We start from the raw sequence: 26,104 nt of genomic DNA, 5'->3' as shown, positions 1-26,104 counted from the left end.
GAGAATCATTTAAATTCAGCTGATCACAAAGTTGTTTTGAGTCCACCTCTCAACATTCCTCAACTTCCTTCTCACAGCTCTACCCTTGGTTCACACATGTCCCATCCGTCAGGCTTTGGAGCCTTTGGAGGTTTAGAAACCGGTTTTTAGGATTAAAGCCCAAACTCTTGCAGGCCCGTTCTTTACTCTGACACAAAGAGGGCTGCACTAGCCTTCTTGTCATATTATTTCTGTTATTCCTCACAAGGCGTTTCATGCCTTTTTGTCAAGACTTCTTAGTCTGATCAGGGCTTCCCGCGAGCTGTCCACTGCAGAGCTCCCCTTTGCGTCTGAGACTTCCTCCACGCGTTCAGCACTCAAACCTTGGGACAGGGACTCTACGACAACCGCTGTAGATTTTGGTGTGAGGACGCGATGCAAATAAACTCAGATTCCTGCAAGCGCAAGACCCAGAGGAGATATACCTTGAGTAGGTTAACCCCTCAGTTACAGCCGGAAACCACCGGGCGCATGAGTCCTTACTGCGCGTGCGTGCAACAAGGGCGGGTTAGGGTCTGGGGATTCGGCGCAGCCCAGATGCAACCCTAAGGGGCGGTGTCTCCTTCTGACGCAAGGGACGCACGGGATCACTTCCGGGGTAGCGCAGCCGCCGGCTTTGATTCCAATCGCTGCGGCGGGCCTTACTGGCATCTCTGGAGGGACTTCACTCACTCCAGTACCTTTTCCCACCCTCTGCTTGTCTTCTGCAAACTCATCTGCGGCCACAAGTCACTCATCAGGACATGACCTTTGGTGCTGACTTGAAAGGAGCATATTTTGGTTGCTGGGATAGATAAGGGACAAGGTTAGGATCACTTCAAACGAGCAGGTCCTAAAACTACACATGGGGACAGCAAGGAGGGAAGATTTGGGTTTGCAGATGAGCACAGAGTATAGTTCATACACTGACAAGAGCGGGTTCTACAGACGTAAAAGGGAAGGGTGTGGCTGCTGAGACCGAAATTGCAACTGTCTAGCTAAGTGGAAGAGTTCTGCTGCGGTGCTTATAGCTTGTCAATAAAGTTTGTAACGCGACCTTTTTTTGTAATATGTGTCCCAGACTGGATTTAAGAGGTGGCTAATCAGATGGAGAAATGGCCGGCTGCATTCTTAAAATTGTTTTCATTTCCACTCTCGGATGTTTTAATACCAACTACTCTTGAGGGCAGGGGAGAGGCTTGCATTTTCTGACTTTGGGCTATAGTCTCCACATTTTTTGCTACTTGTGGGAATACATATTAAGACTGTGTAAGTGGCTCTTTTGAGACTTTGGGGGCGTTGTTGGGGGAGAGGGCAGCCATATTATCCTTGGTTTGATTCTTTTGCTTCCTTACTTCTGGGATTACAGATGTGCACCACCATGTATAACTCCTCAGAGCCTTTTCCTAAGACTATGACCACTATTCATTCAAAAAACTTCTCTACAAAAATTAAGTATATATATGTGCACTTGAATGTAGGGCCAGAGAGGTTGTTGGATTCTATGGAATTAGAGTCACAGGCAGTTGTGAGCTGCCTGTTGTAGGTGCTAGGAGCTAACTTGGATCTTCTCCCAGAGCAGCAAGTGCTCTTGGCCTGGCTCCGCTAGCATCACCTTCCTTTTGTCCGAAGACTGGATTTCAGTTTGTAGGACAGACTTGTGGTGTTTCTCCACCAGCCTTTTAAGTGCTGTTATCACAGGCCTGAGCCACTGCATCCAGCTTTTGACTTTTATATTGTGGGCTTGTTCTCCAGACCTCGATCCAGATGTGTGTGACTGGCTAATTTGTGGTTTAGTAGAGTTAGGTGATTTCCTTCTGCTCAGGCTGAACTCCTTTGCAACCCAGCGATGAGATGGGTTTGGCTACTGTTTCTGTGTGCTGAATGCTTTTATCAAATCTTCAATTAAAAGTATAAATGAGCCAAGTAGTGGTTGCGCACGCCTTTAATCCCAGCACTTTGGGAGGTGGAGGCAGGAGGATCTCCGAGTTTGAGGCCAGCCTGGTCTACAGAGTGAGTTCCAGGACAGCCAAGGCTGCTAGAGAGAAGCCCTGACTCCAAAACAACACACACATACACAAAATATAAATGTGGTGTATACCGCTTTAATTATACTGTCCTGGGAGAGTAATGTTCCAGTAACCTGTACTGAATTTCTTCTAAGCACATGGGCATTTTCCAAAATAGCCATGGCCCAAGAACATGAATTAACTTAGCCAAAACAGCAACCCAGCTAGTTCTGCCCAAACCAGAACTGACAAGATCTACAAACCTCTGTGGTATCTACTAATGTGTCAAACAGCAAAGCAGAAATGGAGAGGAAGAACAGTTGGGTTAACCTGTAAAGCCTTACTACACTTGGGAAAACAAATCTAAAGGAACTAAAATGTGTCCCCAACTACAGAGACACCTCTATTAGCTAGGTGCGGGGTCCTGTCCAGGGAGGGTCTTCCTTTCAGCTATCTTTGAAGTCCATGACTCTTGAGTGTTTTCCAGACTTTAAATGCTGGCTGGTCAGCCACTTTGGTATACTTGAGAAACGATGTCCATTAAAGGAGCCTGCTACTGGACAATGGGGCTGAGACCATCGGAGTGAAAGGTAGAATCAAATTTGAAAATGACTTTCCTTTCTTAGCAGTTCATGGTTCTCTGTACCTTTGTCATCTGTTCATTCATGACACATATGCCATCTGTGGGCCAGGGCCTTTCTGATAGCTACAGAACAGGAACCCATGGAATCAAAACATTTAGTTCAACTCTTCTGCACAGAACCCATTAGTAGTAAGCACTGACTTTAAAGGCGAACAGGCAGGTTGTAGCCAGTGGAAGAGTGCTTGTTCCGCATGTACAAACCCTGATTTTAATCCTCAGCAATCCATTCCCCAACAACAGTGAACAGCATAGATAACCACAATATACACTTTCCATGATATCTGAGAAAATAGGAAGTTAAAGATAATTGGATTTCCAGCAAAATATATAAAGAACTCAAGAAGCTATCCTCCAAAAAACCGAACAACCCCCCCCCACCAAAAAAAAATGGGATACAGAACTAAACAGAATTCACAACAGAGGAATCTCGAATGGCCAAGAAGCACTTAAAGAAATGCTCAAAGTCCTTAGTGGTAAGGGAAATGCAAATCAAAATGACCCCGAGATACCACCTTATACCAATCAGATGGCTAAGATCAAAAACTCAGGTGACAGCACATGTTGGCAAGAATGCAAAGAAAGAGAAACTTCTCCATTGCTGTCAGGATTGCAAGTTGGTACAACCACTCTGGAAATCAATCTGGAGGTTCCTCAGAAAATTAGAAATAGATCTACCTGAAGACCCAGCTATGCCACTCTTAGGCATATACCAAAAGATGCCCCACCATGCTACAAGGGCATGTGCTCCACTATGTTCATAGTGGCCTTATTTGTGGTAGCCAGAAGCTGGAAACAACCCAGATGTCCCACAACAGAAAAACTGATACAGAAAATGTGGTTCATTTACACAATGGAATACTATTCAGCTATCAAGAACGAGGATATCATGAGTTTTACAGGCAAATGGATGGAACTAGAAAATATCATTCTGAGTGACGTAACTCAGACACAAAAGGAACATGCATGACAGGAGTCTAGCATAGCTGCTCTCTGGGAGGCTCTACCAGCAGCTGACTGAGACAGAAGCAGATACTTACACAACCAATGGTCTGAAGACCCCATAGGAAGACCAGTAGTCTTAACAAACCTGGACCCCTGAGATCTCTCAGACACCGAGCCACCAACCAGTCAGCATACACTAGCTGGTCCAAGGTCCTGACACATATACAGCAGAGGACTGCCTGGTCTGGTCTCCGTGACAGAAGAAGCACCTAACCTTCAAGACTTGAGGCCCCGGGGAATGGGGGGGAGGCCTAGTGAGGTGTAGGGACATACATCTTTTAAGACGGGTGTGGGGGGTGGGATGAGGAACTGTGGGAGGGCAGAATGGGAGGGGATAACAACCAGACTATAAAAAAAATTATAAAAAATTACAAAGTAATTACAAAGTTAAAAAAAAAATCCTGGATTTCATATTAGGTTAAATTTTATGAAATTAGCAATGTGTGTTTGGGGGCAGGGTATCATGTAGTCCAGAGTGACCTTGCTGTGTAGCCGAGGTGTATCTTGAATTTACACAGCTCGGGCCAGGGCAGGGCAAGCGCAAGCACTTTGCTGTGACTGCACAAAGCTGCCACCCTCCCTGTGAGTTTCTTGCCTCTGGAATTACTTTGTAGGGGAGAAGGAAGGACACTGGGATTTTGTTGACCAACTGTTACCTCAAGATTTTTCTAGTACTTGTAAGAAAGCTTCCGAGCCCCTTTATCTTACTTACTTTAGAATCAGTACCCCGGGTTCTCCTGAGCATGTGCCAGGATGTTTTTTCTAGGACTCCTAGAGTATTCAGGACTGGCTCTTGGGCCCTTGCAGGTAAGATACCCACACCTGCCCTATACATAGGTTCATGCTTTTTCAATGGTCTTAGCCATGGGACCCCTCATAATGAAAGCACTGTGCAGTACAGAGCCATCAATCACGGAAACTAGTCCTCATTATTTGCTTAATCTGGCTGTGCGTTCTGTAGTATCCCAGGGGAAAACATTTGCCACTGACCTTGTCTAGTCTAATAAATGAAGCCCAACTTGTATCAGAGAGGCAGATGTGAGGACTAACACAATGGGATTTTCTTCAGCTACTGCTTATACGTAGGTTGTCACTTTATTATCTGGAAAGAAGTAGATAGTCTTCATTTTGACAACTCTGGAGAACATTATGCTTTAAGTATGTCAGCTGTGCCGAGCAATGGTGGCTCATGCCTTTAATCCCAGCACTTGGGAGGCAGAGGCAGGAGGATTTCTGAGTTCGAGGCCAGCCTGGTCTACAGAGTGAGTTCCAGGACAGCCAGAGATACACAGAGAAACCCTGTCTCGAAAAACCAAACCAAAAAAGTATGTCAGCTGAACCAGTCATAGGAGTTGAGTCAGACATAGTCTGAGTTAATTTTACAAGGTGGAGGGACCTCTGCACCTACTGGCTTAAAAAAAAAAAAAGTGTGTTTGTTTAAAATATCTTCATGTGTTTACAGTGAGACACATCCCTGAACACACTACACTTGACTGCTGAAACCAAGTCAGTAGAAACCATCGAAGTTTATTGGCGGTCACAATGCTTACACTGTATGCAGCAAACACCCTTACAAGTCTATCCGCAACCTGATCACGCAAGAAAAGATTCACCACACAGTCGCCAGAGGAGAAGGAAAACTAATAGGCTTGTTTGTGAGGGTTGAGGAAAATAAAAATAAAACCTAATTGATAATGTCCCATGGGTAAGCGCTGAACTAGAGATGTGTACAACTAGCAGCAGTTGTGGGAAATACAAGGCAAACAGCTTTCTCCGTCCAATGTTCCTCTGTAGGCTCACTTTTCTTTTTTAATATTCAAAACATTTATTATGGTTTTTATTTTATAAAAATGTATATTTTTCAAGGGAGAATGTTAAATACTTCATGCTAGGTAGACCTTGTTATTAAGAACCCCTCCCCTGTAGTAACTTCCTCCAGTTCATACATTCATGAGTGCAGGGTACATACATAAATATCCACACACACATCCATACACACTGCCTCAAGGGCCGGGGAAGACAAAAGTTATGGCCACACATATTAGGCCTCTGGTGGACTCATGCAAATTGCTCAACAAGAGAGCAAATGGCTCAATTCTCTGTTGTCTCCTACAGAGACCAAGAATCCTAATACATAAATCCAACTTTTAACAGCAAGAGGCATCTTTTTGAGGATGAGGGTAAGTAAAATGGGAGAAAAGATGGAGATAAGAACACCAGAAACTTTTAGCTCAAGTTATCTGTCACTGCAGGAGGCTGGGGGACCCAGGGCAGCGCCCATGGATGGGAGGATGTTGCTCCCGCATGGCTCAGAGTTCCTAATAACAAGGGTTAACACAGCATCAGGAACGCATCATTGGGGGTGGGGTGGGAAAGGGCATTAAGAAAAAATATACATTTGGAGTTTTTCCTTTTTTGCCTCTCTACACTGTGTCACTAAATATATCTCTGCACTTTCACACATCCTTGTCCAATAAAGCTTCAGGCCACCACAATACACATTTTCTTCACTCACCATACATAACCCCTCACATCAGCATTGGTGCACTAGACTCTGTAAAAATTTTTCAATCACACTTTTTGTTTTTAAACTTGAGTCAATATAAACCTTGTTCAAAATGTTATGAAAAAATGTACATGTTTATACAAGGCAGGTTGTGGCAGGACACTGGGTTCTCCCTGCATGGGTGACCCCAGGAGTGGGCCGGAGTCTCAGATGCTTGTGCCTCTGTCTCCTCCCACCACCCTTCCCACCCAGTCCCCCAGGAACCAGCAGCGCCCTGCCCCTCAGTGAGTGCACGCACACCCCGTACTTCCTGGGGAAACAGCTAGTTGACCTTTGCCATTTCCCCCATACCCCTGGAGGAAGGAGCCGGGATCAGCCAGACTCTCTCCCTTGCAACTGTTCACCCTCTGGACCAGACCAAAGGGACGCTGCTCTGCAAGGTAGAGTCCAAGAGTCGTCAGCTCATCATGTCATTGCTATTCACTCCGTAAGTGGAATTCTTCATTGAGTCGTTGACTTCTCGACGGAATGCTGACAGGTTCTGGGTGAACCTGCAGAAAGGATGCACGTGGGTTGGGGAGGAGGTAGAAAGGAAAGGTCTTTTCCTAAGCACAGAAATAGTTACTGGGAAGCAGAACACAGCAAATTGTGTCTCATCAGCTAACCTCTCTCTCAGGACTATTAGGGAGGGCCACCTTGGGCTTGCGGCAGCAACACAGACATATTAACTGCTTGACAAGAGATAGGAATTAACCTTAGGAAGTAAAGACAGAAGTGACATGAGGTTGTTACAGTTCTCAGAGCTGTGTTGTCCAATATGGAAGCTGCTCATCACAAATGGCTAGGGAGCACTCGCCTATGGCCAGTGAGAGGGAGAGGGGAGTTCAATATTTACATTCAGGTCTCCATTCACAATCTAATCACTTTTATATTAAAACACTTTCACTTAAATTATATAAGTTAGATAAACCAGATAGTTAATTTAGTTCTTAGAAAACTTTGATGTCTGGCACAACCAGAGTACAGAATCCTGCATCAACTCTAAGTTTATGAACTATAATTCAGATTAGGTGTTTCTGACAAAAACTTAGCATAGAAATGCTTCTAAAGATTTAGCTTACGCTCTCAATAATAAAGCTTATATTCTCAATTTAAGACATCACATACCAAAATAACTATAGATATTTCGGGTTACCACTGAAACTTGTCATGGAGAAATCTAAATTATACACGTAGCTTGCCTTTCTACTAGACAGCACTGCTTTAAGCAATCACATCTGTGAACAGAGATGCTTATGGAACTGCACTTGTTTTAATGGTTTGAAAACTAACAGCACTTCTTGCAAGACCTAGACATTTACCTGTCTCTGTTTTTCGTCAGAAGATTCCGCTCAATGCCTTCCATCAAATTTTCAAAACACAGATGCATGGCCTGCTGTTTCTCTGGTGGTTGGCTATTGACGATGCTGTTTCTTAGGTCAGAAAAATACTGTGGGTCACAGAACAAGACAGAAAGTGAAAGAAGGCAGATGAATGCTCTCCAAAGGCAGTATCTACCACAATTCAATTTGTATTTTAAAAATTCAATCACTTAAAGGATGATGTCTTCATATTAAAAATAGAAACTTTTAATTTGTAAGGTAGCTTGCTCCAGATGACTGCATCTCCTTTCCCTGTGGACCATGGAATGGTCACCATACTATTTTTTAGGTAGGGTGTCTCAAATGGCTTAGGATGTCTTGGAACTTATGATTCTGAACTTGTGGGTCTGCCTGCCTTCCTCCACTTCCCAAGTGTTGGAGCTGTAAGCACTTGCTACTAGACTTGGCATCAGGTGCCCTTTCAGGGCAATCTCAGGGCTCTGTGAGAGAGCTAGATCTAGAGCTTGGGTCTTAGGCGCTGTGGAATCTAGGAACATGGTTCCCTTTCAAAGGATTTATCTCACTGCTTAATGAAAAGTGCTCTTCCATCTTTTCATTAACTAGTTGTGTTGTTGTTGGTTTTTTTCCTTCTTTTCTTCCCTGTTCTTATTTTCAACAGAGTCTCATGTAACTTAGACTAGCTCGCTGTGGATGATCTTAATCTTTTGATCTTCCTGCCTTCACCTCTCAAATGCTGGGACTGTCTGCATGGGCCACCAAACCTGACCGTACAGACAGCGTACTTTAACAGAAAGTAGGAACAGGACATACTTAGTCAATGCCTTCCCCGTACCTGCTTGCAAAGTGGTAGTAGGAGTTTCCCAGTGCCTGGAAATCATAGCCCTGTGAATACTTATTACTTTATAAGCCTTTGACTTGCCTACCTTTCCTTTTTGTTTTCAGAGATTTTATTTCTATCGTTTTTCTGTGTTTGAGTCTAAGTGCCCTCAAATGACAGAGAAGTGTTAGATTCCTTGGAAATGGAGTTATAGATGGTTGAGTGCTGTCTGATGTGGGAGCTGGGAATTGAACTTTGGTCCCTCTGGAAGAATAACAGGCTTAATCACTGAGCAATCTCTTCAGAACCCTTTTCTTTCTAAGCAAGAGTCTCACTACCTGGCTGTCCTAGAACTTGCTATATAGACCAGGCTGGCCTTGACTTCAAAGAGATCATCCTGCTTCTGCCTCCTGAGTGCTGGCATTAAAGGTATATACCACCACACCTATCAACATACACACACTCACTCTTGAGGAGGAGTGGCAGCTTGAAGGATGGTTCTGCATTCAAGAGCACCGTCTGTTTTTCTAGAGGACCTCCATTTAGTTCCCAGCACCCACATGGAAGCTCACAACCACCTATAATTCCAGTTCCAGGAGAATACATGTCTTCTTCTGGCTTTCTTTACCAGGCACACATGTGGTTCACATACACACATGCAGACAAAACACCCAGACATAAAAAAATAGAAAAAAAAGATTTTAATTAAAAAAAAAAAAAAAAAAGCTTAAATTCAGGTTGTCAGGGTTGGTTTTAAGTACCTGAGCTCCAAAGCCTCTTGCTGGTTTTTGCTTACCTTTTCATTAAGTAGTATTAAGCCAAGCAGGGGTCGAGACATAGACCACTGATTCCTACAGTCTTCAAAGATGATGATGTTCAGCACCGTGGACAGCATCTACAAACAAGAAGGTGGTGATCTGCTTTGGCTACCTAACATGAGAGGACCGGCTCCCAACAGGCCTTTTCTGTGTAAGCTAAACCAGGAAAATTGTGAAGCTCCATTTTGGTCTTTAGTTTTAAGGAAAATTTTTATGGTAAAATTTTATTTATAGGTAGTCTTTCCCTGTTTATGTTTTTGTCAGGACTGAGGAGTGAACCCAGGGTCTTTGTGTATCCCAGCAAGTGCTGCCACATCCCCAGCTCTGCGCTGCACTCTTCTTCCTACTTTGCAAAAAAGGGCACAAGCCAGTCCTAAGAAGGCTAGACACAGTTAACTCAATACTCCACTTCCCAGCAGTGATAGAGGAATGCAGTTTTCATGGAAGAAAGAGTGCTCCTGAGATAGGATGAAGATGTGGGCTTGGTGACAATCAGCTCATTTCAGATGTTTTTTAGATATAGAAAATTAAAAATCCAGTGCCATTTTAGAGATATGAGCACAGTGAGATGTGAGTCACTTGGGCCTTTCCTCTTTTGAAGACGCTCATGCATGGTGGAACACACTGCCATCAATGAGCCCGCAGACTCCTGACCTGCTGGATCATGGCTGGATGCTGCTGCATGATATGCAGAAAGCAGTCACTCTCCCGGGTCAGGGGTGTTGTCCTTTTCTTGGTGCTCCGTGACAGCTGTTTGAAGAGATACGTCACAATATGGTCCAGGCAGGAACAGCAGCCTGTGCACACCATGGTATCTGGAAAAAGACGTAGACATTAGGAATGCTGAGCTGCTGTTGATTTGGGTGAATAGATTAATATTGGCTGCAATCCCATAAGGGTACTCAGTTAACCTGGGACCTCAGCCAAGGTCACCATGGAGTATACACAAGGCCCAATTTTAAACTGGAGTTTAATATATAATATAAATATTAAATTAATTGGTTTAATGTATTTTGTTTCATTAAAACAAAGACAATTCTATACAGCTTGAGAACACCTACCTTGGTTAGAAAGGGCAATGTACTGGCCTCTATCTCTAAAGCATCTTGGGAAAACCATAGCTTATGTGTGCTTTTCACCAAGGGACACTGTAGTACATGCTGACTAGGAAAGGCTACTAGGCTAAGTGAAGAATACTTGAACACATAAATCATTTCTAATTGTCCTGAGGAACTTGGCAACGTGCCTCCCAAGTCAAGGTCTGATACCTTGGGGCTAGACTGCCCTTGATATGGCTTTGTCCTAGAGGAAAGTGTGGATGTGCCATGAAAATGGCAGTGAGGTGTGGATAATTCAGTTGATAATTCCTTTGTAGAGAGATATTTTCCTGCTACATTTGCAATAAGGCTCAGTGATTGGGCTGTATGAAAGGTAGGCGGAGTGTGGAGTTGGGAGGAGAGGAGAGAAAAGAAGGAGAGATGGCTGCAGATGTATGTCTGTCTCTAACAGTCTAAGGTAGTTATAATATCTAGGTTATTTAATTGGGTAACAATTCTAATTGTGTGGGCATCTTGTTGATTGAGCATTTTTAAATACATTAAATCCATCGGATAATCTTTAAGCATTAAGAGTCTTCATTCTACTGGGTACTGCGGACAGAGCGGGAATGGTCTGGGCTCAGTGGACAGTGTGGTGGATTGGTAGAGCTAGCCACCACGCTGGAGTCTCGCAGGTGCCAGGGCCGGTGTTTCTAGATAGCTGGAGCTGCAGTCTAGAGATGGAGTTGTGGGGAAATAGCGACTTCCTGGGAATAAGCCAGTCTGGGCAAAGTTTTCTAAATATTACCCCTTACAGTCCTTTCTATCAGGACTTTTCAGCCTAAATATCGAAGTGGTTGACAAGACAATATAGTCTAGGAAGGTATATACTCCCATAGCTTCTAGTATGCTCAGGAGAGTATCAACCTACTGTGCCTATGGGGACTGTGCCTGATTTGTATTACTGCCTGCATATTTCAGCTTGATTTTATCCCTCTATAATCCTGCACAAGACAGCTAGATTTCCTGGTTTCCTCTTGCCTATAAATGCTAGTGCGTGCTGTTCCTGCAACCCTCATGACTTCCTATCCAAGTTTTACATGTACACTTTGATATGACTTCTCATAACCCAGAGCTTATTTATCCCTCTGTAATCGCCCCTATTATTCTATGTAAGGTGTAATTATGGCACAGACCACACAGCCTCAGTGCTTACCAAGTGCGGTAAGTCCTTCGGAAATAGAAGAGAGGATGTACATGATGACATGAGGTTCCAGGCTTGCAATAAAGTTCATATGGTCCTGGGTCAGGACTTCCAGTAGTGAATAATAAGACTGGCTGAGCTTGGGGTAATCCTGGGAAGAGAAAAAAGAAAATCAGTCGAATCATTTGGTACTTTACCTGGGAAGGAGGTCATTAGCAAAATAGTTCTTTCAGTTGAGAAAACAAAAGACTTAGTTATAGCAGAAAGAAATGAGGTTGTAGTTTCTTGTTTGTTTGAGACACGATCTTTCTATATAGCCCTGGCTGGCCTGGACTTTGTGTTGACCAGGCTGTTCTTGAACTCAGAGATCTGCCTTCCTCTTCCTTCTAAGTATTGGGATTAAAGGCGTGAGTTGTAGTTCCTTAGGAAAAACATTAAATCACAGTCACAGGCAGAAAAAAGAATGAACACAATCTGAGCGTGAAGCTGCCAATGGGGCTTAGGGCTTACCAGGAGGTCACTGTGAGGAATAGAGAGGAGCAGTTTGATGAAGGTCTGTAGGGCATTTTCCAAGGCATCATCTCCATAGAGACGGAAGACCCCAAAATTGACATAACTCCCACTGAGGGCAGCCTTCAGCATGGAGAAGCAGATGGAGATACCCTTGAGCTTCAAAGCATACACCTGATCCTTTGGCACCTCTCCTAGTGTCAGGATACGATTGCCTGCAAAAACATGTAAACTATGTCTACAACTATGTTCATAGTACTTTTTTTTTTTTTTTTAAATAGGGTCTTACTATGTAGTTCTGCCTGGCTTTAAACTTACAGAGGTCTGCCTGCCCCTGTGAGTTCCAAGTATTGAAATTAAAGGCATTCATAGTTTTAAAGTCACCCTAATGCCCCTATTCCAAAGACATATACAAAATACATTTCAGCAGGTCTTTGGTGCCATCTGGCATCTAATATTTATAAACAAGAAACATAAGACCCCATGGAAATTCTGTCCTGGCTATTGTCCATCTTACTTGAGACCACACACTACTGGATTCACTTCCAGGGGCAGAGCTTTCTAAAGCACCTACCATACATTGTTATCATCTTGCTGGTTTCTCGGAAAAGTAAGATGCCATTGGGAGATGAAACATCAAATTGGAGTCGCTGAGATCTGAGCAGAAAATACAGAAAGATAAAAGGTCAAAGGTATTTCTTAGGAGATCAGGATCCCATAGGTCCTCACTGGTGCTTCATGGGTGATCCAGCACTACTGATACAAACTGCTTACTCCACTGAGGAAAGAACCATACTTTTTATTCAACAATGTTGCTCCCCTCATTTATTTATTTATTTATTTAACCCCCCCTCCCCCCCCAATAGGGTTTCTCTATGTAGCCCTGGCTGTCCTGGAACTCACTCTGTAGACCAAGTTGGCCTCAAACTCACAGAGATCTGCTTGCTTCTGCCTCCTGAGTTCTGTAATTAAAGCCCTGTGCCACTATGACCTGGCTGATGTTGCTTCTTTTTTTTCCCCCCTCCTCTTCAACACAGAATTTCTTTAAGGCCCAACAATTTAGATTCAAGTTCTGCTCCTCAAACAATGAAAACATTAAAATACAACCAAATCAAACCGAACAAATCAACAGGACAGTAGATAAAACTAAGGTTTTAAAATTCTCAGTTTTATTTATGGTATAGCTTCTACCAGTCATTTACTGGTACTAACTCATAAGTCTTCGTTTGCATATACTCACAGTCTTGGTGGCAAGAGAAGCAGTGGTGAGCACTGTTACCTATTCCCTCCCTCCCCGTTTGGAACTCACTCAGTAGCCCAGGCTGGTCTTGACTCACAGAGATTTGCCTGTCTTTACTTCTTTAGTAGGTATTAAAAGCAATGTGTCACTATGATCAGCAAAACCATTGGTTTTTGTTTGTTTGCTTGCTTGCTTTTTGAGATAGGGTTTCTCTGTCTAACCCTAGAACTTGCTCTGTAGACCGGGCCTGTCTCTGCCTCCTGAGTGCTGGGATTAATGTTATCCACCACCACCAATTGCCTGGCTTACTGTTACCACTTTGTAAGAATACAAAGAGATCTGGAATGCTCTAACACTCAAATACCAGACAGGGAAGGATAGATGTTAATAATCGTAGTTTTGGTTCCTGGCTGTTCTTAAAGCCAGAATATGTGTTTGCTACCTAATACTGGAGCAAATGTCGTCTGGATCATTAAGGCCTTCATGATCCAGAGGTCCTTCATGACACCCTGTTGACACTCAAGATGTACTTCTAAAATAAGCCCTAGAGCCACTCACTTCCTATGTGCTTTCTGTTTCCACTCTGGTTTCATACAGCTAGAATAACCTTAAATGATATAACCACATCATGGACAAAGTTGCATGAAATCTTGGTGCATTCCTACTATAGTGAGGAGAAATGTTCTTTACCACTACTTGGTACTTCTGTGCCAAGACTGAGCACTGGCACCTCTGCCTACAACCTTCATTTCCTCTGTGAGCTGTGCTTGCTCACTAGGATCCAGCCATGGAGGCAATGTTCTGCCTTAAGTCCCAGCAGGTTGAGCCTATCACAGGATGTTAAAACAGTATGTCCTGCTTACGGTTTTTACCTGGAGTTCCACCAGAATCTGTCATTCAGATCTTAGCCTAAATACCAATTTCTCTGAGAGGTTTTCCTTGACCCTCCCTCCAACTCCTTTCAATTTTATTACCTTTTAAAAAACAATATTTAATCACTGCTAAAATTCTTTTTGTACATCTTACTTTTGGGAGCATGGGGTCTAATGCTGCACTCCAGGCTGGCCTGGTACTCATTAAAGCCCAACCTGACCTCCAACTTACAATAACCCACTTGTTCAACATGTGCTCACTCATTTTTAGTGTTTTTCTTACTAGGTTACATCAACTGAGGGCAGAGACTGTCCATAACAGCTAAGAAGTTGCTTGACAAAGACTGGGTGCTCTCAGATACTTATTGTATAAATTAATAGCTCTTGAATAGGCCTCATGGTAAGTTATGGCCCCTCTGAGTATTACACACTTCACCACTATAATAGTTTTAAAAATTCTTGTTCAAGGCCTGCCTGGACTACAAAGTATTCCAGGACAACCAGGGATACATAAAGAAACTCTCTCTTGAAAAACTAAAACCCAAACAAACAAACAAGGTGGGGGCAGGCCCTGAGTGAAATTTAATTCAAGAGGCCATGGTTGCTGCTTAGATCTTTCCTTTAAAAGCAAAGTGGTGATGACACACGCTATTTAATTCCAGCACTCAAGGGCAGAGGCAGGCAGATTGAGGCCAGCCTGGTCTACGGAGTGAGTTCCAGGACAGTCAGGGTTAAACAAAGAAAGCCTGTCTCAGAAAAATCTAGAAAAGAAAAAAAAGTGCCATGAGAACTGACGACCACACCCACAATGGCAAAGCCGAGGCACTGTTTGTTTCTTTTTATCTTAAAAAGCAAAACAAATCTAAAATTTGATGTATTGAAAACTTTTATTACCTTAAAAAAGGTCAATCTTTTTTAGTCTAGCTATAGTTAGGCTAATAAACAACTGTGTGTGTGTGTGTGTGAGAGAGAGAGAGAGAGAGAGAGAGAGAGAGAGAGAGAGAGAGAGAGAGAGAGAGAGAGAGGTGGGGGAAAGAAAGGGGGGTGTATGCATGTGTATACATACATGTGTGCTTGCCTATGTGTCTGGAGACCAAAGGCTAGAGTCTTCTTACACTCTTCTCCAACTCTTTTCTGAGACAGGGTCTCACTATGTAGCCTTGGTTGGCCTCAAACTCAAGAGATCCACTTGCCTTACTCATTATGTACTGTCACTATGTCTGGCTTCCCCACTATAATTTGAGACGGTGTCTCCTGTACTGGTTGGCCAGCACACTGTAAGAATTTGCCTAGCTCTCTTCTTTCAGTGTATGGACTATGAGTCTGTATAGCCATACTTAACTTTTATATGGGTGTTGGGAACACAAACTCAGATCCTCCACTTGTACAGCAAGCACTTAACCCTTCGCCTTTTTCTGTTGTTTTGAGACATGATCTCACTTTGTAGACTGGGTTACCCCGAAACAATCCTGACTTAGTTTCCCATGTGAGCCATCGGCCATAAATCTTTATTAAGAAAAGATTTAAGCTGGGTAGTATTGGCATAAGCCTTTAATCCCAGCACTTGAAGGCAGAGGCAGGTCTACAGATCGAGTTCCAGGACAGCTAAGGCTACACAGACAAACTTTGTCTTTGAGGACCCACATTTGGTTGCCAGCACCTGTGTCATGGAGCTCACAACCACATGTAATTAATTACATCACAGGTTTAGAGGGAGCCAATGCTTTTTACCTCAGCAGGCACCTGCACTCATAATTAAAAAGATAATAAATTCTCATGCAAACAAACTACAGGCACTTTAAAACAGTGTATCTTTCTTGTAAATCCTTACTCCGAAATACAAAATGGCAAGCACCATCCCCAAGTGCCAACTTGTATATGTTTGGGCATCGGAAGAAAACAAGCACCATGCTTGGCTTGGGTGTGTTTGTTTGGTCGAGTGGTAACACACACCTTTAATCCCAGCACTTGGAAGGCAGAGGCAGGTGAATCTCCATTAGTTGGAGGACATCCTGGTCTACAGAGTGAGTTTTAGAACAGCCAAGGCTAAAAGCCAAACTAACCAACAGAATCAAACCAGGCAACAACACCCCCCACCCCCTTGAGTCTGGGCTGCCAAGATTCCTTTTTTTCTTTAAAGATTTATTTACTTATTTATTTATTTAATGTATATGAGTACACCATTGCTCTCTTCAGACACACCAGAAGACGGGCATCAAACTCCATTGTAGATGGCTGTGAGCCACCATGTTGCTGGGAATTAAACTCAGGTTCTCTGGAAAAGCAGTCAGTGCTCTTAACCACTGAGCCAGCTCTCCAGCCCCCAAGATTATGTCTTAAGAATTGATATCCTAGGAGTAGTGGGGGGAAAAAAGAATAGCCATCTTGGGTTGGGGATCTACCTCGGTTAGTTAGGTGTTTTCTGGCATGCAGGAAACCCTGGCTTGATCCTAAACACTGCAAAAATCAGGTGTGTTGGTACACTCCTGTAATCCTAGAACCCAGGAGGAGGGATGAAGATCAGCAGTTTCAGGCTCAAGTTGAGCAACTGAGACCCTGTCTCAAAACCCTGCTTCCCTTTCTACAACAAACAAATAAAACAGGATATCCTGAGCCCTCTTGGTAATTTATTTCCTGCAGATAGCAATGGCTGAAAATATTTTTTAAACATCAAGATCAAATACACTTTTAGAGATTTGCAAATTTGATAGCAATGCGCCCACAGCACAAGAAAATGAGTTACCTTAGGGGTTCTCAAGTAGCAGAGCACCCAGCATTGTGCTTACCTGTTATGAACTAACTCCGCCATCAGCTTGAGCACAGGTGTGGTACAGGCTGGGTCATGGTACCAGAGCTCAATTGCCCGCTGGAGGATGGGCATGTAGGAGGGGTATCTATGAAGGAGGCGCTAAGGAAGAAGTTCTGAATCCAGACGTCACAGATTTTTATTTTTCAGTGCTTATCAAGCACAAACCCATACTATAGATCCTCATTTTCCTATCGTGCTTAGTTTCCTGTCATGGGGAATTCTTGAGCCACAAACCTTCCTTCCCCTTCTCCTTCTCACTCCTATCACATAACCACATTCCAATTATGGTCTGTGCAATATGTTTCCAGTCTGAGTTAGGATACATCCATTCGAAGAGCATCATGAAACTGGTCTTGGCATTGAAGGCAAAAGCTATTCCTCTTAGGTCTCTCACTAGGCCGACAAGAGTTCTCTGTAGCAGGATATAGAAAGAGAAGAAACACCTCAATTATAATCCTCTGACAGGAATTCCAGGCAATTGCAAACAAACTCTTTCACAGCTCAAAAAAACAAAACAAAACAAAACAAAAAAAACAAAAAACAAACAAAACAAACAAACAAACAAAAAAAAACCCAAAAAACCCCCAAAAAACCCTTCCCCCAATATTCTAATTCTATTTCTTAATGCTAGAATGGAATCTTTTCACCTGAAAAATTAAGTTTTGGAAACTTAATATGCAGGCTGAAGATTTCTTGTAACAAAATCTGAAATCCAAAATCCTCTATAATATAAAACATTTTTAAAGATTTATTTATTTATTTGCTTTAATACAATTTGAATTACATGAAAGTATTAAGGTCAGTTCTATTTTGAGGAACTAGTGATACAATAGATGCAAATAGTCAAGGAACAAGCAAGACAATAAACACAAATAGTCAAAGAACAAGCATGGCAATAAACAAAGTCCCGTGATCACTGTTTCTAAGGGCTTATCAGGATGACCAAAATATCTGAGCCTACTTCCCAGTCCTAGCCCAAAGTCATTTTCATGCCTGAAGCCAACTTCTTTGTTCACGCCTAAGATTTAGATTCCTGTCTGAAATTATTCTTTGTTCTGGGCTTATTTATTTTATGTAGACTGTACATAAAATACTGTATACTGTAGCTGTTTTCAGACACACCAGAAGAGGGTGTCCATTACAAATGGTTATGAGTCACCATGTGGTTGCTGGGAATTAAACTCAGAACCTCTGGAAGAGCAGTCAGTGCTCTTTAGCCCAAAATGTTTTTTAGGTAAGCGGGGCAGGGGCAATCCTGAGGGCCTCACATGTGTGAGAAAAGCACTTTACCTGATTCCACATCCTACAGTGTTGAAATCTCAAACTAATTTATAGTATGCCAGTAAATTCTATGTTATGAAACTGTTCTTACACAGAATTACACAGAGCTAGGAGGCAGGTCAGTGCTCTGATCCCTAAGACCCCTGTACTGCAAACGAACAAGAAAGTCCTCATGAACAATAATAAAAGCACAACATTACCTTCAGGCCAACTGCATAAAGTACATGTGAAACACAACTGGATTTTGTATTTAGACTTGAGTCCCATTGTCAAAATATGTCATTATTATATATATGTAAGTATGCCAAAATCTATTAAAAAAAAAAACCCTGAAATCTCAAACATTTCTGGCCCAAGCATTTCAGGTAAGGGATATACACTCTATACTCAGAAAAATAGTATGGTTTACAGCTCACTGTTGCAAAATGAAGTTAAGCTATTTTGTTCCCCATGTTGGAGCTTGAACCCACGGCCTCATGTATGCAACAAAAGGACTCTTGAACATGTAAATTTTAAGACATTAAAGAAATATATAAAGATCAGGAAAGCAAAATAACTCAGTTGTACCAAAGGCAAGGGGAAAAAGCTCGCATGAAGGCAGATGAGGCTTACGTCCCGAGTTCTTTATCCTAAAGGACCGTAAGTGTACATAGACTGTACCAAGAAGAGAAGGGGAGTGTACACAGTAACTTCCCTTGTACCCTGGCTACCTGGAAGTAAGACTGATGTGTCAAACCTCAGAGCTGTTTATACATTACAGTCTCTATTTACAGCAGAGGCCTAGTAACTTTCCCATGGTCATATTGCTTCTCAGAGTAGGGCATGTAGCTTCTATCAAGATGCCAGATCTGGTGCTTGGAAGATGGCTCAATGTACTTTCTTTGCAAGTTGGTGACCTGAATTTGATCCTGAACTGTGTAAAGGTAGAAGAGAACTGACTCCATCCACACAGCTGTCTCCTGCTTCCACATACACTCTGCAGCACATACCGCACAACCACATCCAACATACCACATACTCTGTTTCTCTCTTTTCTCTCTGGAGCTATTAAATCCAATAGTTTGTTTCTCAACAGAATTTCTACTTGGGCATCCTGATTAATAAGATGACTATTTTAAAAAGCTGGGTAGTAGTGGCATACACCTTTGATCCTAGATCCTATGATCTGGAGGCAGAGTCAGGCAAACTTGAAAACAAAGGTAGAAAAACACAAAAAAAAAAGTAAAAAAGTTCTTTTTGTTTTTCTGCAAAAACTAATGAAAAACAGTGAAATCACTAGTAAACAGCATTAGAAATTAAAATGAGACACAAATCAAAATACAGCAGTGATTCAAAAGACAATAAAAAACTGTTACTTCATGTTACATGTTGAAACATCTAAAAATGTACATAACAATCTCCAGACATGATTAAAATCCACTTTAATATGAAAAGAAGGTTTCAATTTAAAATCCCAAGAGCACAAGAGACTCAGATGTCAACCAGGGGATAGTTTGTAGATAAGCGGCACCCTTTTGGTGGCTACCCAATCCTTGATTTACCAGAGACTGGTGGAGGACTCACCTTTGCCTCTTGTTCATTGAAGCTGTTTGTGCTGAACATCTGGGCCACAGCCTCAAATGCTGCTGTTAGAGGAAGCATGAACTGTTCGTACTGATCTTCATCCTCTCCTGCAAGGGAAACAGCAACCCGAAGTGTGACTCTGATGCCAAAAACTCCAAGCTGTGAATGCTTGAGAAATAAGTTGGGTAAAAGAGGAGGCAGTCCCAAGGTAACTAACCCAAAGGCTCCCTTAACTATCCCAGTGGGTGTTAGTAGTAATTCAAGTCAAACGTTAGCTGAGACATGCATATGCACAAGGCACTACTTGCTGTTGGTTTATTTTGTACTCAGTGAGACATATCAGTTGAGAAAGGACCAAGACTATTTATTGTGTTAGAACTAGGTGAGATGATTCTGGAAACTTTACTCACATGCACTTTTCTTAGTCTTTCATAAACCTAGGAGGTGTCCTTTCATTTTAGTAGGATTAAATTAAAAACAACTCAAAACCACAATGACAACCACCACTGAGCAACAATGATTAGTTGAACCACCAGTGCTACTTAGGTGACTAACCTTCCCTGTTCATATGCACTGGACCTACATAATTAAACCTTTGTCAACTGGGTCAGGTGGGTTGCTCATTAGTGTGGGGTGGAGGTGGTTCTGGCCAATAAGAATCTCAATAATTCTCTTATTTTATAGAGAATGCAGTCAAAGAAAATTTTATTTATCTAAAAATATTATTTTAGACAAGAAATAATCTGGTTGGTCTGAAAACCACAGCCTTCCTGCCTCAGTCTCCCAAACAACAGAATAATAGCTTCACATGACTGTATTCAGCTTAAAGAGAATCTTAAAGATATGGCATATCAGGATGAAAACTTGGTTGCAAACTGTTACTCTGTTCCAGTAGCGGAAGCATGGCAGTTTAATGTGTTCATTGTGAAAAGAAGGGGTTATTTCAGATGTTTTGGTCACTGTTGAAACAACCGAGAAGACTTGCCCCATTTCTACTCTCTGTCCTCAGATAAAAACTTAATACAGGGCCAGATTACTTGTTGAGCCTCTAGGGTTTATTGCAGTACCTAAATCCACCATGAGGAGACGCCCAAGTGCTGTGTAGAAGGTAGTCCGACACCGCATGTCTGTCAGGTTGGACTGATTGTTAATACCCAAAAATGAAAAGTGCTCGCTCTATTAAAAAAAAAGAAAAACAAGTTAAAAGTCAGTCATTTCAGAATCACTGAGCCCTTGCACGCTAGCCCCATGGCCATACATTAAGGATACAAAGATGCTTTACTTTTTAAAGTTATTGTGGCTGTTATTACTGGTTTATCCCAAGTCTATACAGCAGAAGGTGACTTTAATACAGCTCAGGCATCCTGACCCCAAAAGCAGCTCTGTGATGGGAGTGTAATCTGGCAGAGATGCAGGACCCAGGGCCTCACTGAAACAGGGCTTTGCAGTGCTGAGGAAGTGTATGTGGGTGGAGAACAGACAGGGAGAGAGGCCAAGATCACTCACCGTGTGATTGTTCAGCATGAACTGTACAGCGCTAAGCTTCACTAGCTTCCTTACACTACTGTATGTAAAGACAAAGGGTCACAGTCAAGGAAAGTGTGGCACAAACTAAGAAATGTTCCAGAATAAATATGCTTTTCCTAGAAATCTTATTTTCTAAGCCACACGAGCACAGTACTGCCAAATAGGAAGTGTTTGTTAGTATTTAATTAATAAGAGAATACCCATACCAAACTGCTACTTTTAAGAAAATCAGTACCACAGCAATTTCCCCTTAGAATCTGATTATCCTACAGTAGCTCCTTCTGGCAGAGATTTTTAAGAGGGACTTTATGCCTTAAAGCCCTGCCTGAGTATCCACTGTGCATTGTAAATGGACTCCTCTCTTACTCTGAAAGGTACTAGCTATATAAAGTCTTTGGAAGAAGCAAGAAAAAGTTGCTTAAGAAATTGTACAATGGTTCCTGTACTTGCTGGCTCCTGACTGAGGAGCAAACTTTACAGCAGATGTTGTTCAAATCAAGGATAGCAAGCCACTACTTCTGTGGGAAAGCCTAGTGTCAGGATGCTTACACTGAAGAGCCATGAGGCTTTTCTCCCTCACTATGGATGCTAAAAGCTTAGTTAGAGAACATACCATCGAGCTATATTCTGGGTCCCTAATATTATTTATAAATCTTTGGACCAGTCAGGGATAAATCTGTAGTCAACTATTATACTGTGTGGTGCCTCACTTTTAGAGATTTGGAATTATTCTAGATTCTGTGTAGGTATTGCCTTTGGTGCCAGGAAAACAGAAGACACCTGAGTACAAGCAGGAAACTATGCAAGTTTCTGAGTCCCTCAGAGTCTAGTTTAAAGGATATCCAATGGAGAGGTCATTGAGAAGCTGCAGTGTCTTGGAGGTGATTGGCTCACAGCGACCCCAGTACTTCAAGTTGGTGATGCTGAAGGACAAAAAGAAAAAAGAAGCAAGAGAGACTTTTGATGTGTTTGATTTCCTTGAGGGAGAAAGAAGAAATTCATCAATCAAGTCACCACACATCTGCATCACCAATTCACAGACATCACGACCACAGGAAAAAAAAAAAAGGGTATAAAATCTCTGTACTTACATTTGGTTGACTAGAAAAATTATCCTTCAGATAATCTTCACTACTTGGTTCCAAAGCTACACTGGCCCATACCCAGGCCCTTGGAATTCTGGGGCACTCCAGGGCTGATTTCTGCAGCAAGGGTAAGAGATTTCTGCGGCAGTGATAACATGCAGACGTATGCAACTCTGCACCTGCACCATCCACTGTCAGCTGCAGAACTCTAGTAGCCCTTGCTTCTGGGTTCTTGGCTGGCAGAGTCCTTTAGACCCCCTTTGCTTTTTCCATTTTAAATTATTAACCAGCTCATGGATATCAGTGTTTAGGCTGGGACAGTTGCAAGGAAGCAAAATGTTACTTTGCACACAGCCCTGGGTTATTAATATTTGACTCCTAGTGTGTACTTTGATAAATTGAGCTCCTAAAGAGGAAAATATAACCAAGGGACATAACTTAAAAACAACAAAAACAGAAAAAGGGCCAATTAGGAGCACTGACTTTGAAGACATTCAAATAGCAGGAACAAATTTTGGAGACTCAAGACTCCTGAAGGAAATGATGTTTCCTGAAAACAGTAAGCCCATGTGAGTAAGGCTTTCCCCATGGGCATGGAGCAGGCATTCCTAATGGAAATCAGCACCAGAAAACAAAGGTCTACTCTGGGCATCCCAGACAGCTCAATGGTAGAGAGTGAAAGGACAAACACCAATCACCAGGGAGCAGCTCCATTTTGTTAGTGCCGTGACATGATTTAAACTGTGATTCCAGAGGCTAAAGAGAAGATTCGACAAAACTCTACACAAGCCTGGAATGCTCTGGGGCCGGGCCATATCTAAGCACAGCGTGTCACACACTCAAATGCACAATTCTCTGACGCAAACGATCAAGGCTGGAATAGTAAGGCAGTGGCAGCGCAGTGCCTGGGTCACAGCTCAGCTGCAACAGGACAGCAGGGCCTCTTGCTGACGGTGAGTCACAACACTTACACTTTTCCTATGAAGACACTCAGCACCATCGTTTCATCGTTCAACCCCAGAACTTCTGAGAGTCGGCGGTACAGCTGGTGTCGTGCAAAGTAAGAGAGAATAATCAGATGACAGAGATCAGAACCATCCATCATAAACCTGCGCTCTCTAAAGTATGTCCACACTCAGGGTGTAAGATGTCGGGACAGTCCTGGGAAGCATGTCCGCAAGGGACAGGCTAGCTTCAATGCTGATATTCTAGATGGACTAGCTGTATTCTCTTATTGGTCCCCTTCAATCCTGAGATTCTGCAAACACTGCCAAAACCACCGGCTGTTCTCTACAGCAGCTCATGTATAGAGACAAAGAACTGCCAATATCGAGGAATACAACAGATGTTCCAACTGGCCATTTGTTAAGCACATGGAGCACTAGAGAATAGGCCCAATGTATTGATTATTCTGAAAACATTTGGACTATCCAGTACTGGAAATCTGGACCCTTATTGTAACTGTGAACTGTTCCCCTCCATCAGCAACTGCACATATGAGAAGTGAGAAACGGAGCTGTGAGTCTGTTACCTTTGAGGATTTCTGCACCTGGTCCCCAATGTAGATCTTACGAAACTGCTCAAAAAAACTCAGCATGGCCAATTCGAGCTTCTCATTACCAGCCTGAGCCAAGCGGGAATCTGTCAGGTTCATAAGCTGGAGCACCCTGGAAGAGGAGGAGCAATGATTCTCTCAACAGCAGGATATCTTGGGCACTGTAAATGATGTAAGCTAGCTCAAAATCATCAAACATGTCTTTATCCCTCACTTTGGGAATTGTCTTTTCTGCAGGCACTAAATGTTAGTGAGGAAACCAAGTTTCTACTGCTTATTAACAGTGGTAAACACGAATATAAAGGTAATCATCTTTTTCTGGAACTTCCATGAGATTGTGGATGGAACAATCTTCTGCACTCAAATTCATCTATGCAGATGAGTGGGATTGGACTAGCCCACTGCTTCTTAATCTTTCTTTCTCACACAGCCTTGAAAGGGAGACACATGGCAGAAAGATTATGGGCAGAAACCACTTCCAGGGACGAACAGTAGATATACTACCTGTGACTTCAGTCTTTTGCTCTGTACCCTTCTCTGTCAAACAAGGATGTTGGCAAAGTAGAATAAATAAGAATGGCATTCTTACAGGTGAATTAATTGGCATTTTACAGAATGAAGATAGCAACTATTTGTGACATACGAGTAAATTAGATTCACTTACTGTGTTGCAACATCCAAGAGGACAGCCTATAAGACACTGTGTAAACTGCATTTATTATGACACATATGTGGTATGAGAAAGGTATTCTGATTTCATTCTTCTGGCATCTTTGTTCACTGCCTTTAGGAAATGCTAGCAGGACAATACCATGTACACTTTTGATACAGAAAAGGCAAAAGATAATCTGATAAACAACATGGGGTAGAAAGACACAAATGGGAATTTTTCAGAAGACTCAGATTTACAGATTGAGTTCCTAGGAACCAATACTATGTAAGACACAGGTTCCTGGGTGTCCTCCCTAGGAAGGGCATCTGAAAAGTTCACAATGTTTATTTAACAGTGGCAGCTCTCTGTAGGGCTCCATAATCATTTTAAAGCACACAGCAACATTCAGGTCCCTTCTTCTACTCTTACAGTAATGTGCAGTAGCTTTCTAGAAGCTGCAGGGTGTGTGGTATTACCACAGATGGATACAAAGATGAGATTCCTGATATCTTCTACATCACAGAGGTTTGAAAATTGTTGACTAATTTTTCTCATAAAGACCTTTCTTGTTCACTCATTCACTTGTTTCTGAGACTGAATCCAGAGTCTTCAGTACGCTAGGCATGTGCTTTCCTATCAGCCTGTATCCTTAGCCCCTTTTTCTACTTGTAGAAATTTGAGACAGAATCCTCTCTTTCAGCCTTTTCTGAGTAGCTAGAATTTCAGGCCTGTGCCACCACACTGGCCTTAAAAGTATTTGTGTTTGCATGTAATGAGCTTATTACTATAGTAAAATGACTTTATTTTTATTTATTTATTTTGAGACAAGATTTCATTATAGCCTTGGGTGGCCTAGAGCTCCATCTGTAGACCAGACTGGCCTTGAACTCAGAGATCTACTTACCTCTTCTTCTCCCCTTTAACTTAGAAAACTTTCAGTAACTTTTAACACCCACTTAGTGTTTTGGTTTTTGTTTTTTAATAAAAGGAGAACTACAGATAGAAAATAATGCAAAATGCTGTGGGTCAACAAGAGTATGGTAAAGGGCTGTGACAGGCTACAGGAGTGCTACCATTTAACTTCTGGTGATACCAAGAAGCCAGTCTCCTCTCAGATGCGTCAGCATTGCAAATACAGCCCACATTCTCTAACTCCTAGACACCACCCCTGAACAGATCAATGGTTATTCTCTCAGTTTTCCTAATTCCAGATACAACATTTCCCTGCTAATTACTGCTAAAATGTTTTCAGGGTAATTCATAGGCAGAGTTCTTACTGCATGCACAAAAGAGAGCTAGCTAGAGCAGCAGGTCCATGTCCTCATGGGCATTCAGCTGTTGAAGATTTTCTGGAGTTGATGAAAGTGTCCTGTCAGTAGGGCCTTAATGGGTACTGGGGAGTTAAGAAGAATGAAAGGCTTCCACAGGACACACTTACCGACACACAAGCTCACCATCCATTGCATCTTGCTCATCAGTGCTAGCGAAAGAAACTCGGCCACCAATCACAGCTCCAATGATGTAGACTAACCATGTCAGTCGTCCTGGAGTAGGAAAAAACTCTTTAGTGCCTG

The 26,104-nt window shown here is 42.4% G+C and overlaps 1 protein-coding gene across 3 annotated transcripts in view; it reads right to left on the bottom strand.

Annotated features, from left to right (window-relative positions):
* Nucleotides 1–5,179: 5,179 nt before the first annotated feature.
* Xpo7 (exportin 7) overlaps nucleotides 5,180–26,104 on the bottom strand; it is an 81,154-nt gene continuing 60,229 nt past the window's right edge. For all 3 annotated transcript variants that reach the window (XM_034497603.2, XM_076930756.1, XM_076930757.1), the window contains exons 13-28: nucleotides 25,969–26,074; nucleotides 23,855–23,990; nucleotides 23,295–23,368; nucleotides 22,081–22,161; nucleotides 21,218–21,281; nucleotides 20,779–20,887; nucleotides 19,712–19,818; nucleotides 17,191–17,279; nucleotides 16,845–16,952; nucleotides 12,521–12,603; nucleotides 11,947–12,161; nucleotides 11,449–11,587; nucleotides 9,850–10,010; nucleotides 9,174–9,272; nucleotides 7,540–7,667; nucleotides 5,180–6,729 (exon numbers count right to left, since the gene is read on the bottom strand). In XM_034497603.2, coding sequence (XP_034353494.1) covers nucleotides 6,636–6,729; nucleotides 7,540–7,667; nucleotides 9,174–9,272; nucleotides 9,850–10,010; nucleotides 11,449–11,587; nucleotides 11,947–12,161; nucleotides 12,521–12,603; nucleotides 16,845–16,952; nucleotides 17,191–17,279; nucleotides 19,712–19,818; nucleotides 20,779–20,887; nucleotides 21,218–21,281; nucleotides 22,081–22,161; nucleotides 23,295–23,368; nucleotides 23,855–23,990; nucleotides 25,969–26,074 — 1,793 coding nt within the window. In that variant the 3' untranslated portion in view covers nucleotides 5,180–6,635. The remainder of the gene's footprint in view (nucleotides 6,730–7,539; nucleotides 7,668–9,173; nucleotides 9,273–9,849; nucleotides 10,011–11,448; nucleotides 11,588–11,946; nucleotides 12,162–12,520; nucleotides 12,604–16,844; nucleotides 16,953–17,190; nucleotides 17,280–19,711; nucleotides 19,819–20,778; nucleotides 20,888–21,217; nucleotides 21,282–22,080; nucleotides 22,162–23,294; nucleotides 23,369–23,854; nucleotides 23,991–25,968; nucleotides 26,075–26,104) is intronic.

The sequence above is a fragment of the Arvicanthis niloticus genome, chromosome 3 (assembly GCF_011762505.2).
Source record: "Arvicanthis niloticus isolate mArvNil1 chromosome 3, mArvNil1.pat.X, whole genome shotgun sequence".
Lineage (NCBI taxonomy): Eukaryota > Metazoa > Chordata > Mammalia > Rodentia > Muridae > Arvicanthis > Arvicanthis niloticus.
This window is presented reverse-complemented; position numbering and strand designations above follow the sequence as displayed.